This window comes from Trachypithecus francoisi, unplaced genomic scaffold (genome assembly GCF_009764315.1).
Source record: "Trachypithecus francoisi isolate TF-2019V2 unplaced genomic scaffold, Tfra_2.0 Lachesis_group1, whole genome shotgun sequence".
Classification (NCBI taxonomy): Eukaryota; Metazoa; Chordata; class Mammalia; order Primates; family Cercopithecidae; genus Trachypithecus; species Trachypithecus francoisi.
Genome location: NW_022681454.1, coordinates 4859553 through 4879898, shown reverse-complemented (window position 1 = coordinate 4879898; position 20346 = coordinate 4859553). Strand labels below are relative to the sequence as shown.

The following is a 20346-nucleotide window of genomic DNA, read 5'->3' as shown; positions in this document are numbered from 1 at the left end:
CAGTTACGCTCAAAAATGAAAAATCAAAGAGAAGGTCAGTAGTCTGAGTGCCTTTCAAGGGGCAAGGAACAAGGTGAGCTGGAGGAAGCCCCCAGGGATCATGTTCCGGGGAGCATCAGCGGCAGGGGTGTGAAGTGAGGCCCGATTTCAGCGGCAGGGGTGTGAAGTGAGGCCCGATTTCAGTTCTAGCCAAACACCCACACAGAGTAGAGTCACGTTTTCAGATGTAGCCACTTGGTCTTTTGATTTTGTTTTGTTTTGTTTTGTTTTTTTGAGATGGAGTCTCGCTCTGTCACCCAGGCTGGAGTGCAGTGGTGTGAGCTTGGCTCACTGCAAGCTCCGCCTCCCGGGTTCAAGTGATTTTTCTCACCTCGGCGAGCCGGTAACTGGGATTACAGGTGCGTACCATCACGCCTGGCTAAGTTTTATATTTTTGGAAGAGACGGGGTTTTGCCATTTTGGCCAGGCTGGTCCTGAGCTCTTGACCTCAAGTAATCCACATGCCTCAGCCTACCAAACTGCTGGGATTACAGGCATGAGCCACCGCACCTGGCCCACTTGGCCTTTTGAGAATACACATTTTAAAAACCTCCCATGTGACACAAGGTCTCAGTTGGGGAGGCCTACGTGTCTGACCTGGGCGAGGGGCTCTGGATACGCCACTGACTACCCCACCCACCCCCGCAGGAAGGGGCTTCGCGCCATTTCACAGATCGGGAGACTGCGGCTCAGGGACATGGTATACCTCGCCCCAGGTCACTGGTGAGTGGGCGGTAGAGGCTGACATGAGCCCAGTCCTTCTGAGTCCAAAGTCCTTCCCTGTCTGCCCCACCTGGCTAACTGCTGCTGGCAAACTGCAAAACGGTGACGAGTTCTGCTACTGGAAGACGTCCACGAAGAGCAGTCAGGAAATGACAAAATTACAAAATGCAACCAGAAATGGACTCAATGAAATAGAATAAGCAAAAGTCCATTTTGAAACAGTTCCTTTACCAAGAATACCATCTGGAGCTGGGCAACGAGGCATCTGGATTTTCCATTCGCCTTTTGTTGGGGGGTTGTCACCCAGCTGGGCTGACATCTCCAGCCAAGAATGAGCAAATACATCACACAAGGCCATGCTGACATTTCTCGGCATCCAGTTTAGTACGTAAAGATCCACACCTTGTGTGTCTCCCTTACAGAAACACTGACCCCATGCACTGAACCATTACACAAAAACCCGTCTCCGTCCCCAGCCCGCCACGAAGACCCAGGCCTCAGGAAGGACACGCCGAGGTGGGCTTCTTACCTGCAGCGGGCGGCAGGCTCGGGCCCGTCTGTCTGTTGGCGTACCCTGCCTCCTGCACCACCAAGGACAAGACTGATACCAGGCCAGAGAGCTTGGAAATTTGGGATTGGGCTACAGGACCTTGACAAGATAAGGCCAAAATTGAAGACTAAGCAGTTCCGTTCCGAATACACTGACATCTCGTAACTCTCAATGGCTACCTGTTTCTCCTTCTTCCAGGAGAGACAGTGATTTTCAGCATGAAAATACAAAGCCCTGCTCTCCCCACTCACAGAGGCAAATCAACGCCAAGCCTGCTCAAGAAGCACTTAATGGAGAGGCAGAGGGGACAGGGAGCTCCGGGGGACGCATGCCCGCAGCTGGACTCTCCTGTTGCCCAGACAACAGCCGTCGCCCGGCAGCGGAGGCCTTGAGTGTGCGGCCATACGTCAGCCATGACTCTTGGCAGCTGCCCAGCAAGTCCCAGGGAGAAGGCAGGCCAGGGGCTACTTGGAGTTCTAAGAGCACAGCCGTTGTCCAAGCCAGAGAAGGGCTCTGGGGCTGAGTCAGCTGGCAAAAATAAATGCACCGTTTCCTGAAAAGCCAGGAGGCTGGAAAGTGGATCACCACTCTTGGAATAATCTGCACGTGCATGGACAATTAAGTCGCTGAAGGGCCCTTGGGGACCTGAAATCCCAGCCCTTGGAATTCAGGCCTGGGTCCCCAGAGGCCAGCCTGGCTTCCGGGACTTTCCTCGGCCATGGAAGATGGGTTGAGCAGACACATTCTGGCTGAAAAGCCATCTCAGGTCTCAAAAACAGCCCCTGCCATCTGAGAGAGGGATGCTCTGCCAGGATTTAGCAAGTTTCCTCTGCAAACACTGCCAGCTCCTCCAGATGTGCACAGTTTAACCAGACTTGTACCAAGGGCTTTTTAAAAACCAGTTTGCTAACCCACAGAACAGTGACCTCTTGAGAACTAGGAGCTTGGGTAGGAAAAGACAGGAAACTGGCACTTCGGATTATTGGCTTGCTTCCATAACAGCTCTGAGCCTCAATTTCCTCATCTGTAAAATGGGCGAAGGATGCCCACCCCTCCACGTTGTGAGGATCACATGAGATAACCTGCATGGATGCTGGAACATAATAGGAAACTAAGCTTACAGGTTTTAAAAATTAGGAATAAACAAGAGGCTAAACTTTGAGGCTAATTTGCAGCATGCTGCTTTGGGATGTCAGAAAAAGATCAACTCAGGACAATAAGAGAAAGAGAGTTTAATATGTCTTTTGTATCACACAGGCAGCTCCTTCTGAGTTCTGGAATGCATTTGCCAATGAGGATCCCTCTTGGGAAAGGCTGACTTTCTACTCCCTGTGTTCCTTGGGGAATCTTCAGTTGGAGGCATCTGAATGAAAGTAAGAGGCCTCAAATTTTTTTCCAGATACAGAACTGGCCTCTGCCTTTCCTCCTTCCCAAACCCCATCTTATCACTCATTCATAGCTGAATATCCATGCCAGCCTGTGTGCATCCCTTACTCCTTTATTCCTTTCCATACACTTATTCATGCACCCTTTTACCTACTTATCCATGCACCCACTCACTCCTTTCACTATCTGTCCATTCATCCAGCCATCCATCCATCAATCCATTCATCCATCCACCCACCCACCCATCCTTCCACCTTCCATCCTTTCATCTAACTACTCATTCATCCATCTACCCATCCACCTACCTATACATCCCTCTGTCCATTCATCCAGCCAGCCAGCCACCCACCCACCACCCATCCATCTACCCATCCATCCACCCATCCTTCACCCATCCATCCATCCATCTATCCATCCACCCATCTATTCATCTATCTACCCATCCATCCATCTACCCATCCATCCACCTATCCTTCACCCATCCATCCATCCATCCACCCATCCTTCACCCATCCATCCATCCATCCATCTATCCATCCACCCATCTATTCATCTATCTACCCATCCATCCATCTACCCATCCACCCACCCATCCTTCACCCATCCATCCATCCATCTATCCATCCACCCATCCTTCACCCATCCATCCATCCATCTACCCATCCACCCATCCTTCACCCATCCATCCATCCATCTATCCATCCACCCATCTATTCATCTATCTACCCATCCATCCATCTACCCATCCATCCACCTATATATCCATCTATACATCCATCTGTCCATTCATCTACTCACCCACCCGCCCACCTATCAACCCATCCATTCATTCATTTACCATTCATCCATCCATCCTTCACTCATCCATCCATTCATCCATCCACCCACCCACCCATTCACCCATCTATTAATCCATCCACCCACCCATCCTTCCACCTATCCATCCATTCCAGCCACCCAACCATCCATCTACCCATCCATCCATCCACCACCCATCCATCCATCCATCTATCCATCCACTTGTGCATTTTGATATTTATTCATCCAGCTTCTGCTTATCTACTCACTCACCTACACATCCATTCATCCGTCCATCCATCCATCCATCCGCGCACCCACACCCACCCATTCATCCATTCCTCTCTTTGTCCACTTCATTTCTTTGCCCACTGATGCATCCATTCATCCATGTAGCCCGTAATTCATTGATCAGTCCATCTACCCTCTGTTCACCCTTAGCCCCTCAACCTTTATCCCCATCTCCCTGTGCTGAGTACCTACTGTGCACTGTCCTGTCTTAAGAATGCGGGATGCAAGGAAAAAAAACCTCAGACATGACCCTTGTCTTTCAGAAGCTCACAGGCCAGTGAAGTCGAGGCAGAGGTGGATGAGAAGGTTTCTATACATAACAAGAGCTTTGATGGGAGGAGCAAAGTCAACACAGAGGCACTTCCCTGAGAACATGCATGTGATAAGCACTTACTGAATACCTGCTCATCAGATAAGCACTGTACTGTGGTCTGGATAAACATTTTTCCTTTGTTTTTTTGAGACAGATTCTCACTCTGTCACCCAGGCTGAAGTGCAATGGCACAATCTTGGCTCACTGCAGCCTCCGTCTCCAGGGTTCAAGCGATTCTCCTACCTCAGCCTCCCGAGTAGCTGGGATTACAGATGCCCACCACCATGCCCGGCTTTTTGTATTTTCAGTTGAGACAGGGTTTCGCCATGTTGGTCAGGCTGGTCTTGAACTCCTGACCTCAGACGATCCACCCGCCTCAGCCTCGCAAAGTGCTGGGATTACAGGTGTGAGTCACTGTGCCCGGCCCTTGGGTAAACATTTGTAAAGAATGTCAACAGATAATAATAGATGCTATGAACCTCATTTACAGATGAGGAGACTGAGGGCCGGAGTCTAAGGCCACATAGCTGGTAATTGGAACCTTGTCTGTCTGACCCTGAAGCCAGAGCTGGAGCCACTTTGTCCTCCATGTCAGATGTGTAAATTTTCAGACTCAGGGCTGCATCGCCACCAACTTTGCTTCCTGTGTCTTGTACAAATCCACTTCCCCACAGAGCAGCTGAAGAGAGATGCTTCCAGGAAGGGGCTGCATGTGATGAGTCTCTGCATTCCCTTTGGTGACCAACGTGCCAACCTGCAGCCTCAGGTGCATGGAGGAAGTGAGTGAGATGGACATGGCACAGGGGCCTTGTATTTCCAAGGGAGGGCCCTACCAACTCCCTCTTTGCTGGTATCAACACACAGACAGCTCTAACCGCCAAGGATCCCTTGCCCATGTCCAGGGGGCCAGCAGAGGTGTGGGGGCTGTTCCACCACCGTGCCAGGGGTGCCAGTCAAGGCTCTGCAGCCAGCAAGCGGTCTCTGCCATGCTCCTCACCAGTTTTCTCTGCCTCCAGTGCAGAATCATTCCTGAGATTGCAAGAGCCTGAGGCAAGTCTGGGACTCTGGCGGTCAGGAGCCAGGATCAGGGGGCACCCCAGCAGGTGCTCTCTCTGGCAAGGGAAGGAGCTGATAGCAACTGGGGAAGGTGTTTGGGGCTTCACCCCTTAGGCCAGAGAGAGATGTCCTCTCCAGAGAGATGTCCTCTCCACTCCTGGGACTTTGAATAGCTCTGCAGGAGGTTTTGAGGATTTGTCCTCTCCTGTGTCTTCCAGACTCAGCCTGCAAGGAGTAGACGCATCAACAGGATTTTTTTCTGTTCTTCTCAGAATAATCTCTACCTCTACAATTCACATTGAATCGAAATGACATTGAGAGGGAGAGAGAGAGGCAGAAGGAGGGAGAGAATATGTGTGTATGTGAGTGAGTGAGCGTGTGGGCGGGGCCCAGAGCATGGGCACTGGAAACTAGAAACCTTGCTTAACCTCTCACCTGTCTGGCTGTCGCAAATCCACTAGAATCTCAGCTCCACATGATCAGGGGCAATGCAGGGTCACCCATGTATCCCCAGCACTGGGACACAGCCTAGCATATAGTGGGGTTGATGCTTGAAAAACATCCCTTGGACAAACTAATGAAAAAGTCATTTAAATCCTTCCATGCTGGGGTTTCTCCTCTCTTGAGTCAGAATAAGAACCTCTGCTCCCTGGTTGATGTCAGGATGGAAAAAGACTCCAGAGGATGAGGAAAGTGGGCCTGGAGTCTCGGCCCCAGCCAATGCCTTTGCCTCCCTCCCTCTCTCCTTCTGGTCACCCTCTCTTCCACTTTTCTTTCTTTCTTTTCTTTTTTTCAGATGGAGTTTCCTTCTGTCACCCAGGCTAGAGTGCAATGGCACGATCTCAGCTCACTGCAACCTCCGCCTCCCAGGTTCAAGCAATTCTCGAACTTTAGACTCCCAAGTAGCTGGGATTACAGGTGCCACCACCACGCCCAGCTAATTTTGGTATTTTTAGTAGAGATGGGGTTTCCCCATGTTGACCAGGCTGGTCTCAAATGCCTGACTTCAGGTAATCCATTCACCTCGGCCTCCCAAAGTGCTGGGATTACAGGCGTGAGCCACTGTGCCCGGCCCGTCTTCCACCTTTCTAGGATGGCCTCTCTGCATTCTCTGCACTGCAGAAGGAGAGGTTAGCATGTCTTTTGTATCACACAGACAGTTCCTTCTGAGCCCTGGCATGCATTGGCCATGAGGAAACCTCTAGGGAGAGGCTGAGTTCCTACTCCCTGGTTCCCCTAGGGAGCCTCAGCAGGGGCTTCCCAGTGCAATCCTCCCTCTGGACACAGCCTGCCTTTCCTTCCCATCCCGCCGGTCCCCAAACCAAAATGAGACTCCACCATTTTGGGTCAAAAAGGACCCAAAACCAAAATGAAACTCAACCCCACTAGAATTTGGAATCCCAGACAGACACCACAAGGAATGATTAATTCCTGCTTTAAACCAGGGCAGAAAGACACGGGGAACAACGCATGCCCCGTGGGGTCACTTCTACTGTCGGCTTTGGGTGGGCAGGAGTGACAGCCCCCATTTGCTGGGCAAGTGGCGGGAGGTGTGTGTTGAGGGATGAGTAGAGAGCTGCATTGCCATCTGGTGGCTGACGTTTGCTTAGCAATGAAACAGCAAATCTGGTGAACTATGAGGACTGTCCCTGCATCTGTAGAGTCGAGCTTACTGGGAAATGTTGGGGAGCCATCATTTTTCCCTCATGAATTCATTTTATTTTATTTTTGAATTGTTCATCTTTTATGCATATTTTCCTAAATTTTATATAGCAAATAGATGATAAAACCACCACTATACTTCCTCAATTTTACATGTTCAAATCAGATACGAGACTATTGTAAAGCTACTATTCTTATCTGTTATAAGAGGTGATTTCTCTTCTTTTCTTTTTTTTTTTTTTTTGAGATGGAGTCTCACTCTGTTGCCCAGGCTGGAGTGCAGTGGTGCGATCTCAGCTCACTGCAACTTCTGCCTCCTGGGTTCAAGCAATTCTCCTGCCTCAGCCTCCCAAGTAGCTGGGATTACAGGCATGCGCCACCAAGCCAGGCTAATTTTTGTATTTTTAGTAGAGATGGGGTTTTGCCATGTTGGCCAGGCTAGTCTCAAACTCCTGACCTCAGGTGATCCACCTGCCTTGGCCTCCCAAAGTGCTGGGATTACAGGCGTGAGCCACTGCACCTGGTCACTCATGAATTCATTTTAAACTGCACACAGCTTCCCTCCCCTGAGGGGATCGATCAACAGAAGGTCCCTGCCCGGTGCCAAGTGTCGCGTGTCATCTCCCTGAAACTTCCTCAAAGCCCCACGGGCTATATGGCCTTGAGTCCCATTTTCTGGGGGAGGCAGATTCTGAGAAAGGAAGCTCCCCACGATGTAGCCGGAAGCCGGGGGCTGTGGTTTGCACTGGGTCTGCCTCCTGGGAGGGTTGCAGGTCCCAGGATGAAATCACTTATTGTCAGACCAGACAAGCTAGAGCCAGGAAGTCATGAGGCAGGACATCTCCTGCCTGCATGCTGGAGATAAAGACTGTCTCGAGGACTTTCCACAATAACCTCACCAGAAATCCCTTCTCAAGGACTGCAGCAACTGAGATAAGATGCTCCCCAACGAATACCTGCCCAGTGATGGGGTCTCCACCAACGAACGGACCCCAGCTTCGGCCTCCAGCCTCTGCAGCCGATGAACTCTGTTTCTAGACAGCTTATTTGAAAGGCTTTTGCTAAGAAGAGCTTCCCTTTACCTGCTCCTCTTCGGGTGCGCATATGGCTTGCCACAGCCATGCATCTCAGGTTAGAATCCTCTTTTCCGTACATTCAACATATTTGGAGATACTTTTCTCCGGTTTGTTTTTTAGGTCGACATTCCTAAAAGTAACTGGGTTTAATACCATGAGTGACCCTAGATGGTGCGTGGAAACAAAAACGTGCACACTTATACCTGACCTGTTAAACTTCCTGAAAGTTCAGCCCTTGAGCAGATGACACACTGGTGGGTGGGAGGCCCCTTGCGCCGCCTCCTCCCAGGCCCTCACACAACTAGCCCTGCTTCATGTCCATTCCTGACTGTCCAGGGAGGTGCTCTATTCTTGCTTGTCTTGTGTTCCTCCTTCCCTTTTTTAAAATTTTTATTAATTTTTTTCAGAGGGAGTCTCGCTCTGTTACCCAGGCTGGAGTGCAGTGGCACAATCTCTGCTCACTGCAACCTCTGCCTCCTGGGTTCAAGCCATTCTCCTGTCTTAGTCTCCCAAGTAACTGGGACTACAGGCGCACACTGTCACACCGGGCTTTTTTTATTTATTTATTTTTTGTATTTTAATAGACATAGGGCTTTACCATGTTGCCCAGGCTGGTCTCCAACTCCTGAGCTCAGGCAATCCGCCTGCCTCTGCCTCACAAAGTGCTGGGATTACAGGCGTGAGCCACCACGCCCGGCTTATAACAAAATTTTGGAATAAAAGAGTTTTGGTCATTGCTCAGGGTTTAAACAAAGAGGAATTAATTTGCCTTTGGATAGGACAATCATGCATAGCCCGATTTTAAAAAATGCACAAAGATGGCCAGGGGCAGTGGCTCACCCCTGTAATCCCAGCACTTTGGGAGGCTGAGGCGGGTGGATCATGAGGTCAAGAGATTGAGACCTTCCTGGCCAATATGGTGAAGCCCATCTCTACTAAAAACAAAAACAAACAAACAAAAAAAAATAGCTGCTGGGCATGGTGGCAGGCACCTGTAGTCCCAGGTACTCAGGAAGCTGAGGCAGGAGAATCACTTGAACCCAGGAGGCGGAGGTTACAGTGAGCCAAGATCATGCCACTGCACTCCAGCCTGATGACAAAGCAAGACTCCATCTCAAAAAAAAAAAAAAAAAAAAAAAGGCACAAAGACGTTCACTGGAGACAGTAAAATCTAATCTTTCCACTAGATGGTTCAGTTAAAGGACTGAGGTCGAAGCTCTTCGTCTTAGACCTGGGGTCTGTTGGATGGCAATGAGCAATTTCATAACCTGGTTTGCTCTCTTCCCCTTTCTAAGGGGCAGACCCCCTCCTGTCCTGCACGTGTTAATCACACATTTTAAGGCACCAATCTGAGACAAAGGGGAGGGTTAATAAAAGGTCAAGGTAGTCAATCCCAATCTTGTGGCCCCACCAGCACAGAACACACAGCCCTCCAGGCAGGCTGTTCAGGCCACGTGCCATGATGGAAAGCCAGTCACTTACTGTGGCTGCTCCTTCTTTCGGCCAGGCCTTAGTTTCCCCACTTGTAACCCAAGGGAGCTGGTCTGGACAATTTCTATGGGCCCTAGAGTCTATCCAGCCCATCCCGCTCCTATCCCTCTTGGAGGTTTGTGCTCTACGCTTCTCTGGTGGAAAGGCAATGGTAGAAGTCATCATTTCTGGAAACTCAAGAGATTTCATTACTTCTTTCCTTCTTGGGAAGAGGAAAAAATGCACAAAGTACAGGACCTATGGCCATGATGGAGAAAATATTTTAAAAGTTTGTATAACCTGATCACTGATGTGTCGGCAAGTCACAGGAGACACACTTTCTATAAGATTCCGTCTAAAAGTGTCCATCCAGTTGTCAATGTGGGATGTGGCTGTTTGCTTTAGGTACATCTGGACAAGAACGTTTAATATGGAAATGCCTTTTCCCATCGCCAGTGACCCGATAACCGTTCCCATCATGTGCACAGCTCTTTACAGTTTAGAGTGCACTTCCACATTCAGTATCCCATGAAGTTCCCACAGTCAGCCTGTGGAAAGGGCAGGGTGAAGGGGATGGGTCCTGTTTTGCAGATGAGTAAACCGAGGCTCAGGATGGTGAAGCTACCTGCTGTCAATCACCGAGAAATTCCAGGAGGAAAGAGAGGGGAGACCATGTGGCCCTGATTCCTGCTCCATGGCCCAAGCAAACTGCTCGGTGCACACCTCCCAGGCAGGTTCACGTGGAACAGAGCCGGGCATCAGCCCCTATTTGCTTATGCAAGAAATCTCTGTAACTGAAGGCAAGGTCACCCATCCCCTCATCAGAAATTCTCAAAACACAAGACTAAAGTCTCCCTAAGGAATAAATGAGTGATTCACGTTTGTGCTGTATTCCAAAGATCAGGCCTGGATCAGATTGTGGTTCGAGAAGCCTGTGTCTCTCACCATCTTGGCTAAAGTCACTCTGGCTGCATAATTGAAGGCGCCACCACCAGGCTCTTGGCTGCAAACCCCCATCCCAAGCCCTGGCTGATGTGCATTAGCCTCAGCGTCATAACACACAGAAGTGTCCTTACTCAGACATACCCTTCATTGCCATTTATAAGAAGAGGACTCTCAGGAGGCTGCTAGTGAATTTGCATTGAATAGTCAGACTGCTAAGGGCCTTGGTGGTGCCTTCACTGCATTTATCAGAACACAACAAAAGGATGCATTCAGAAGCAGATGGGTATTGACAGGCATGCGGGGCAAACCACAGCAGCGGGAGGAATCCAACCATACCATGCTGTCTGTAGATAGGGGGTTTCCTATAGATGTTATCTTTTACGCCAGTGTCTGGGGAAGAAGAAAGAAAAAAAAAAAAGGAGAGAACAGGAGGGTAAACAGCAAGTTGTGATGGTTTCTGTTCTACAGTTTTTTGTAAGCAACAAGCACTCACCCAGATTTAGAATCACCAGGCAGGAACTGGCACCCAGCAAGCGACAGACACCCAGGCCCCAGATCAAGCCTCCCTGATTCCAGATGCCACCCCCATCTGCAGGGGATGGGGCAGCAGCCAGGAAGCTTGTGGCCCCCCGGGAAGTGCAGCCAGCTCAGACAGCCCTTTTCCTTCACCCCATTCCCAGGAGGACAAGCGTGTCTCCCTGCCGTTGGTGGGACTTTGGAAGAAACTCAAACGCACATCGGTCTGGGGTTGTGAAAACCCGTCTGATGGTTTTAAAGAATCTCAGCGTCTGGGGAGCAGTGGAGGAGCCTGGAGTGTTGTCTGGCACCTGCTGAGTCAAGGCAAGCTGACAGTTTGGGTGTGGCCAGACGCTGGGTGTGAGAAGCCCAGCCGGTGTGTCCCGGAGCCTACCTGGGACGTGGAAGTGGCGAGGCGCCTGCTGGTAGGTGGAGGGGGGCGGCTTGCTGTCAGAGAGCACGGAGAGGCTGGGGGTGCTCCGGCCACTTTCACTGCCTCCAGACGGAAGGGCAAAGGCAGCAGATAGAAGGGGAAACGGGAAAGCAAAGTAGAATATTTCAAGCATGAAAAGCTTATTCGCAGCGAGCCCCATCTCTCCTGTCCGGTGGAGTAGCCCAGACCCCCTGCCCAGGGAGGGGAGTGTGGGTCTCATCCACATTCCCAGACTGTGTCCAAGGACTTGCTAATCCAACCCTGAGTTGAACTCTGTCCAGGGTCCCAAGGCAGAGGAGCGACACTGCTGAGGGCACAGGGCTGGGTGGTGAGCTCAGAACACCTTAGGGGGCTCACTCCATCTGCACCCCTGCGTCCTGGCTGGTGTTTGAATCCAGCCAACCGCAAATTCGCCAAAACAAAGGCCCTTCTTCCTAGTTATCCTTGTATATAAACATGCTGTTTTCCTTGAGAATCTACAAATTAGCCATTCAGAATAGGATTAAAGCACTAAAATGATCAAAATTATCCTTAAAAGCCATTGAGTAAAATTTTTCCACCTGCAGAAGAAAAGAATAGTATCCATCCATTACCACATTTTTTTTTGGCGGGGCGACAGGGTCTTGCTCTGTCACCCAGGCTGGAGTGCAGTGGCATGATCATGGCTCTGCAGGGTGCAGGTTCCACCTCCTGGGCTCAAGCCGTCCTCCCGCCTTGGCCTCCCAAGTCGCTGGGACCACAGGTGTGCGCCACCGCGCCTGGCTAATTTTTTTAATTTTGTAAAGATGGGGTTTTGCCATGTTGCCCAGGCTGGTCTTGAACTCCTGGGCTCAAGCAATCTGCCCACCTCTACCTCCCAAGGTGCTGGGATTACAAGCGTGAGCCACCGTGCCCTGGCCACATTCTTAAATACAACTTGTTTTTGGCAGATTAAATGGAAAGCATCCTCTGACCCTGCTTCAATTGCTGAGATCACCTGGAACTATAATTCTGTTTTGTGAACAAGGTTGGATTATCAAGCCATGCATCCAGAGGGCTGAGGTGACCTGCGTAATGCCCCTCCCCCACACCTGTTTGGGGAATGAGTTGACAGACAGATGCAGGGTATTGAATGCTTGTGATGAGAAGGTGTACGCTCGCTGCAGAAGACACTCCAAGGCCCCGTTCCTCCCACCCACCAGCCCCTTGAAACCTCCTCAGCACTAGGCAACCGGCTGCAAGGGGAAAGGCGCTCTTGACCAGAGAACGTTCCCTCAAGCTGCACAGCCTTTCAGAGCAGCAGGACCCTACGGTGACACAGAAATGAAACAGAAACGGAACTTCTGCAGTGGGTGAGTGGTGTACTGGGCCTGGAGGTGGACTGGCCAGGAACCCCGCGGTGGACTCATGAAGAGGGCTCGACAGACGCTGACTCAGAGGGGGCTCTTGCCTGGTGGTGGGCTGTGTGCAGCGGGAGGTCACCTAGGAGCAGGGTGGCCCCAGCTAGGCTGATGCCATAGAAGGGACTGCAGACTCTAACTTTGAGCATTTTCTCATGCCTGGGCATGGGTGCTGATTTTGCCTGTCAATGCTGATGGAGCATCAGATAACTGCTCTTCCCTTAGCGACCTCCCTCCAGAACAGCATGGAAACTTCTAGAGCCTCAGTTGGCTCTACAGTTGCCCTTGCTGGCCGTGGCACCCTTGCTGGTCGGGGCACCCTTGCTGGTTGGGTCTTGCTCGTCAGGTTTCTCCACGGTGGACTCCTGCACCTCCCAGTGGCAGCAGGGGCCTCACAGCAGGGAGACTGGACTCAACATGCCAGGAAAGGACATCGCAGGTCACTCCTACCGACTACGGCTGTGCTAGACCCATCCCCAGTAGCAGCAAAACAGGGCGGGTTTTAAAAACTGCACCCATAAGAACTGAACAGAGGAAGATGGTTCGCTTCTGGCACCATCTCTAAGCTGCATGTGCTCTTGGCACAGTCCGTGGACCTGGCAGGCCAGGAATGGCTCATTTCTTCCCATCTGGAATCATGGCTCCTGATCTGTCTCGGCCCCACTCAGTGGGCTGAGGATCTAACACATCACAGGGTACCTGTCCCTCCCCAGTTCCCAGCCACAGGGCAGCATCCCCTGAAGTTTCAAACCAGAGTCTGTGGACACATGTGCATGTCTATTTGAGGAGGGTCTGGAGACTCATCAGCTTTCATCAGATGTTTGGAGGGGCTTGAGGCTGCAGGGAAGCTGGGGACACAGCCATGGTGGCCCACCTCACTTCTGCCCCCCAGGGCCCTCTAACACCAGCCCGAGTCCTGCTGCCTCGGTCCCTCCCTCCCAGCACCCCACCCCTCGATGAGTGTCCTCTCCAGGGCTTCCCACCTGTCCAGACCCTTCCTGGGTCCAGGTTCAGGCTCTGCCTCCTCTGCTCAGCCTTCTGGAAGGACTCAGTCTACGAGGCCCTCTCCCTCCTCTGCACTCATGCCTGCCTGCCGCCTGTGAGGCTTCGCTGGAACAAAATGCATTGCCAGCTTCCACCTGGAGCACTGTGCTGCCAGGCTCACATCTGAGGGGGCTTCTGATATGCTCCAGGGGGGGTGTGTCCGCATCCTTTAACCTGGGATGGTCCCTGTTAGGAGAGGAGCAGCCTCAGCCCTTTTGAAAAGTCTTCCTTCTCCTCCTCTTCCTCTACTTTTTCCTTTTTCCTCCTCCTCCTCCTCTTCCTTCTCCACTTTTTCCTCTTTCTCCTCTTCCTCTCCTCTTCCATCTTTTCAAAAATTTCAGTAAATGTTTCATTTGGAACAGCTTCAGGTAGTCCAGGGGTCTTCCGTACCCTCCCCGGCCAGCATCCCTGCTGTCCCCTCTCCCATCACTAGGGCATGCCCAAAGATTGGTGCCACCTGCATGCCACATAGGATTCGGGTTTCCCTGGGTGTCACCTGATGTTCATCTGCTCCAGGATCCCACCCAGGAAACATGATGTTTTGTTGGCACGTCTCCCGAGGCTCCTCTCGGTTGCGACCTTTTGCAGACGTTCCTTGTGTTTGAGGACTCTGGCAGTTTTGAGGAGGGCTGCTGAGGGATTTTGCCTGATGTTTTCTCATGGAGATACTGGGCTTACGGGGTTGGGAAGGAAGCCCATGAGGTGAAGTGTCCTCACCACGTCCTATCAAGGGCACCTGCTGTCAGCAAAGTGGATCACTGACCGTGGTGGCCTTGCTGACCGGGTCATGCTCATCAGGATTCTCCATGGTGGACTTGCTCCTTCTCTCCCCTCCCACATGGCGCTCTCGGGAAGGAGCCACTCTGTGCAGCCCACGCTTGTCCACACGTCAGGAGTGGGAGTTCCAACCCCCTCCTGGCGGACAAGGCATCTGCTCACATTATTTGGAATTCCTCTGTGTGGGAGATCTCGCTTTCTCTCCATTTATTTGTTTACTCAACATTTATGTAGATCCGTGTGGACTGACCGCTTTTGCTATTATACTGTAGTTTACAATCCAATGCCACATCCTTCATCTTGGTGCTCCCAGTGGCCCAGCATGTCCCTGGTGCTGGCTCAGCAGGTTCCTGTGGAGCCTCCTCCAGGTAATGCCTCAGAGAGGCCAGTTGGCAGCCACGGGCAGGCTGGGTAAGATGACGCCCATGCTGCAATGCACAGCCACATCCTGGGTCCTCAACCACCATCACCCTGAGGACGATGCTTCAGGGATGAGGCCCTTTTGCAGCTGAGGGAATGGCCTCTCAGCACGATGAGGAGGCGCTGCCGGGGTCCGGGCAGTGGAGGGTGTGGGCCAGACCTGAGGCTCCATCCCAGGGCCCCTCCCTCCTTCCTTCTCAGGCCAGGGGTTCAGAGTGGGCCCACTGCTAGCACATGGAGGCTGCCGGGCCAGCGGCCTCAGCAGCACCAACTTCCCTCCCAGCCGGCACCTGCCTGTCCCTGCTGCCAGCTCCCCCACAGGGGACCCGCCAGGGACTGAAATTCACACAAAAATGCCCATGGCTGTGGCCAGCACCTCTCCGGAAGCTGGGTCTTGGTGGGAAGCTGTGCCAGGGGTGGGGCCCTGCCAGCATTCGGTGGGGGTGGGGCCAGGCCTTGCCTAGGGGAGCCGCCCCCTACAGTGCTGTCCTGAGGGAAATGTCCACTGAGAGGGGCCAGAGACGCCAGAGGAGCCCGTGGAACAAACAGGAAGGGCTTTCCCAGAGGGCAGGCGACACTGCCTGGTGTCCAGCTGACTCCTGGGGGCTGCCACCAGGAGCTCCTAGGCTGGGACACACTGGAGCCCATGGCTGCAGAGGAGGACAGGCACCTTCGTGTGGCCTCCGAGGTCGACCCAGGATCTGAGGGTGAATACACTTGTGAACGGAGCCCCGGGTGGAAGCCTGACCTTGGGCTCTGCCAGAAGGAGCTTTGAGGGCCACTCTGGGTTTTGGCCAGTGGCTTTTTTCTGAGCCTCAGTCCCCTCAGGAGTACATTCTGGAAAGAGGGTGGGTGTTCCCAAGGTCACGGACAGCCAGGGGAGTTGAGTAGGGGCAGAGCATGGGGGTGCCAGGCTCCTCCACACTGGACACCAGAGGGGAGGTCAGGCGGCTTTGTGTGATTTTTCTTTTTTCTTTTTTTTTTTGAGATGTACTCTCACTCTGTTGCCCAGGCTGGAGTGCAGTGGCTCAGTCTCAGCTCACTGCAACCTCCGCCTCCTGGGTTCAAGCAATCCTCCCACCTCAGACTCCCTAATAGCTGGGACTACAGGTGTGCCATCATGCCTGGCTATTTTTTTTTTTTTTTTTTATTTCTAGCAGAGATGTGGTTTCACCATATTCGCCAGGCTGGTCTCAAACTCCTGACCTCAGGTGATCCACCCACCTTGGGCTTCCAAAGTGCTGGGATTACAGGTGTGAGCCACCACGCCTGGCCTCGTGTGATTTCTGAATGAAGGGCACTGGCAGGCAATGTGGCCAGGGGAACCAGGGCAGAGATGGGCATCAAAGAGGCAAAAACCTGGCCCCACCCAGGGGAGGTCTCAAAGGGATGGTGCCTCTTGGCTCCAGGAGATGCCCTTGGAGGGGCTGTGGCATAGATGGCTTTGGAGCCACATTGTGATGGGGGGGTGGGTAGGTGGGCAGCCTCCAAACTCTCTTCTGCTACAAGGCGTGGAAGGAAGGGGAGGGGGCTGCCAGTCCTTGGCTTCTCTCCTTAGCTGTCTGGGGAGCTGAGGAGGGGCCTGCTCCCCAGGGGGCCGCTCCCCAGGGGGCCTGTCCTGAGCCTTCCTCACCCTGAAGTGTAAGAATTAGACAGTGGACACTCAGGACGGGGAAGGTGGGGGAGGGTTACCAGGGCTGGCTCTGGCTCTAGGTCCCACAGAGGCTGCTCACACAGGCTGCCTGGGAAGTGGGGTGAGCCTACCCTCAGCTCTGGCCATGCCCCCCTCAGGGACCCACAGTTGGGACAGCCACACCAGAAGGAGGGCTGAAGGTAGGAGGAGAGCCAGGTGTCCAGGGCCTCCTGGCACAGAGCAACAGGAGCAGTGGTATCTCCTGGGGCGACCTGCTATATGACTCACCCAAATGGTTGGATTCACTCTGGGTTTTGGGAGTCCCCCTTGACACACGACTGCCGTGGACCACACACAACAAAGCCCTGCTGGCCATGCTCCTGCTCTGGGGAGGCGCCCTTTCTGGCTTTGTTTCTTTTGTTTGTTGGTTGTTATCTGAGACAGGGTCTTGCTGTGTTGCCCAGGCTGGTGTGCAGTGGCACGATCATAGCTCACTGTGGCTTCACACTCCTGGGCTGAAGCGATCCTCCCGCCTCAGCCTCCCAAGGAGTTGGGATTACAGGCATGCACCACCATGCCAGGCTTTTTTTTTTTTTTCAGACAAGGGGTCTCACTAGGTTTCCCAGGCTGGTCTTAAACTCCTGGCCTCAAGTGATTCTCCTGCTCTGGCCTCTCAAAGCAGTGGGATTACAGGTATGAGCCATTGCACCCGGCTGAGGACTTTGCTTCTTCTCAAAGGAGTCAGATCATCCCAAAGCTGTAGGGACAGGTCCCCAAAAAAGTGAGGATGGCCATGTCCATCAATGGCCAGGAACTCTCTTCTCAGTAGGCCATGGGGCCTGCCCAGAGTAATGATGATGAGGTACACAGAGAGGTGTGCAGGTCCGAATGAACCCCGTTTGGTGACCATCCAATGATGGAGGATCCAGCTGTCTGTCCTACCTTCTCACTCTCTGTGGCCTGGGAGATTTGTCCAGAGACATTCCCCCTCAGCAGCTGCTCAGGATGAGGAATTAATGCATTGCTTGGGAAATTGGTGAGAACATCGTCGCTGCCTTCTCTAATGCTCTGAGTGTCTTTCTGTGGTGCGCTGGTCAGCTGGGGCTGTGTAACAAAATACCACAGCTCGTGTGGCTTCAACAGTAGGCATATTTCCCCTCACAGCGCTGCAGGATGGACATCTCTGAGCTGGGTCTGGCAGGGCGTGGCTTCTCCTGAGACCGTTTTTCCTGGCTTGCAGACAGCACTGTGTTGGCAGTGGCCTTTTATTTCAGTGTGCGTGTCTGCAGTGGTCTTTTACCTGAGTGTGCATGTCTGCAGTGGTCTTTTACCTGAGTGTGCGTGTCTGCAGTGGTCTTTTACCTGAGTGTGCGTGTGTGCAGTGGTCTTTTACCTGAGTGTGCGTGTCTGCAGTGGTCTTTTACCTGAGTGTGCGTGTCTGCAGTGGTCTTTTACCTGAGTGTGTGTGTCTGCAGTGGTCTTTTACCTGAGTGTGCGTGTCTGCAGTGGTGTTTTATCAGTGGTGTTTTATCTGAGTGTGCGTGTCTGCAGTGGTCTTTTACCTGAGTGTGCGTGTCTGCAGTGGTGTTTTATCAGTGGTGTTTTATCTGAGTGTGCGTGTCTGCAGTGGCCTTTTACCTGAGCGTGTGCGGAGAGGGAGCGAGCTCTGGCGTCTCTTCTCTTCTTATAAAGACATCAGTGCTGTGGGATCTGGTCCACCCTGAGGACCTCATTTAACTGATCACTTCTTTAAAGGGCCCCTGTACAGATATAGTCACGTCAGGGATTAGGGCTCCAACCTACGAGTGTGGGGGATGCATTTTTTAGTCCACAGCACACAGGAAAACATGAGCGTGGCCGTTTCCCTGCAGGACCTGCATGTGGGTGCCCGTGCAGGGATGTGGATGGCTCATCCACTCCTGGAAGAGCCGAGAGTTGAAGCCACACTGGGTGTGAACCCTGCCTTGGGCCCCAGGAGCCTGGGGCTATGGAAGAGTCAGGGCCCTCTGTACAGTGCAGCTTCCGCTCCTGAACACAAACCCTGAGAGCACCTGTGCCCCCGGCTGATGCATGAAATCAGAGGTGGTGACTTGGGTGAGGGTTCTGAAGACAAAGCCTGTGGGTGGGTGTGCAGGAACCCTGGTCCCCTCTTCCTGGAGGTTTCCAAGCCCTCTCTCCCTTCTGTTCCTTTATGTAACAAGGTACCTAAGTTTTCCTTCCAGGAACATTTGCACACGGACACACAGAGCCAGACGCACAAGACACACACAGTGAGGGGCACAGGGCATGAAACAGGGGCTCCGGTGAAGCCATGCGGCGGACATGGACAGCGAGCACATAGACACTAGGCGTGGACACCCGTGAGCACCCACAGCCCACAGCACTGCGCACCTTACCTCGGAAGTAGGGGATGTAATGATGTCTGAACACGGATGTAGGGCTTGGGTGTTGGGACAGGGAGAGGCAGCTACTGGTACCCACACTCACAGTACCAGCTACGGGGTAACAGAGAGCAAGTCAGAGTCAACCTGGGCTGGCTGGTGCAAAGCCACACATATTCCTCATCCCCACCCTGCTAGGAACACTGTTGCTTCCTCTCTCGAGGAATGCACACCTTTTTGCACCTGAAGGGGGTCACCAAACACGTTTTAGACCACTCTCCTCCAGGTACAGAGCAAGGAAAATGGGCCGCAGAGGCCCAGGCTGCTGCATAGGAGCCTTGGGCCGGGGTTCCCCGGGGGGGTTGGGTCCCCAGCCAGGCCTGTCACTTAGCACTGGGGGTCTCCTGGAGATCAAGGACTCAGCTGGAGAGCAGTTCAGGGAGTGGTCTGCCACCAGATATCCTCACCGGACTTGCCCGGCAAGATGCAAGCTTGGCTCTCGGGTTAGCCCGGGCCAAGTGCAGTCAACAAGCCCAGGCTGTCCTTGTGCTATGGCAGTTGAGCCAGCAAAGGGCCCTTAGGACGAGGAGCTCAATAAATTTGATTGCCTTTAACTCACCTGCTCGCTCACTCACTCATTTCTTCACTCACTCATTCACTCAGTCATTCATTCACTCACTCCCTTGCTTGCTCACTTACTCATTCAATCACTCATTCACTCACTCACTCATTCCCTTATTTGCTCACTCACTCATTCAATCACTTATTTACTCACTGACTCATTCACTCATCAATTCACTCATTCATTCACTTGCTCACTCACTCATTCAATCACTCATTCACTCACTCATTCCCTTATTTGCTCACTCATTCAATCACTCATTCACTCACTGACTCATTCACTTGTTCACTCATTCATTCATTCACTTGCTCACTTATTCATTCACTCACTAATTCACTCATTCATGTACTCACTCACTCACTCACTCACTCACTCATGCACTCACTCCTTTACCCACTTTCTCAACATTTATTGAGCAGAATGTACCAGGCGCATTGCAAGGAGTCAATGGAAATAACTTTGCAAATGAATGAGTTTTGATTTTTCCACAAAGGCTGCAAAAATAAGAGCCATAGTCCATGGATGTATAAATGGAGCCATGCAGCAGCTGGCCAGGAAGGAAGCAGCTTGGAAAAATCCCTCAAAAGGCAGTGTCTGTGTGGAGCGTCCCTGTTGTGGCTTTGACACGCTCAGGGGGTTGAGGAGTTTCACAGCTACAGGGATTGATACACAGCCGGGCGCCAGGCAGGGGATGAGGTGATACATGTGGAGAGGACCTGCCTCGGGGCTCTCTCCTGACTGGCGGGGGCCTCTCGCCCATTCTCCCATGAGGACAGCTGTCACTGGGTGACCAACCTAGCCACAGGTGAAATGCTAATGGGCTTAATTTTTC

General features: G+C 52.4%; 1 protein-coding gene across 34 annotated transcripts in view; it reads right to left on the bottom strand.

The window, feature by feature from the left end:
- The window catches only part of ABLIM2 (actin binding LIM protein family member 2), a 200200-nt gene that overhangs the window by 45984 nt on the left and 133870 nt on the right, over positions 1–20346 (bottom strand). For 8 of the 34 annotated variants that reach the window (XM_033213626.1, XM_033213620.1, XM_033213627.1 and 5 more), the window contains 3 exons: positions 18908–19006; positions 11220–11321; positions 10646–10699 (listed from right to left, as the gene is read on the bottom strand). The exons of 13 other annotated variants lie outside the window; for them this stretch is intronic. In XM_033213626.1, coding sequence (XP_033069517.1) covers positions 10646–10699; positions 11220–11321; positions 18908–19006 — 255 coding nt within the window. Of the gene's footprint in view, positions 1–1291; positions 1412–10645; positions 10700–11219; positions 11322–18907; positions 19007–20346 lie in introns of all 34 variants that reach the window. 13 more of the 34 variants (XR_004437783.1, XM_033213643.1, XM_033213614.1 and 10 more) reach the window with 3 other exon arrangements.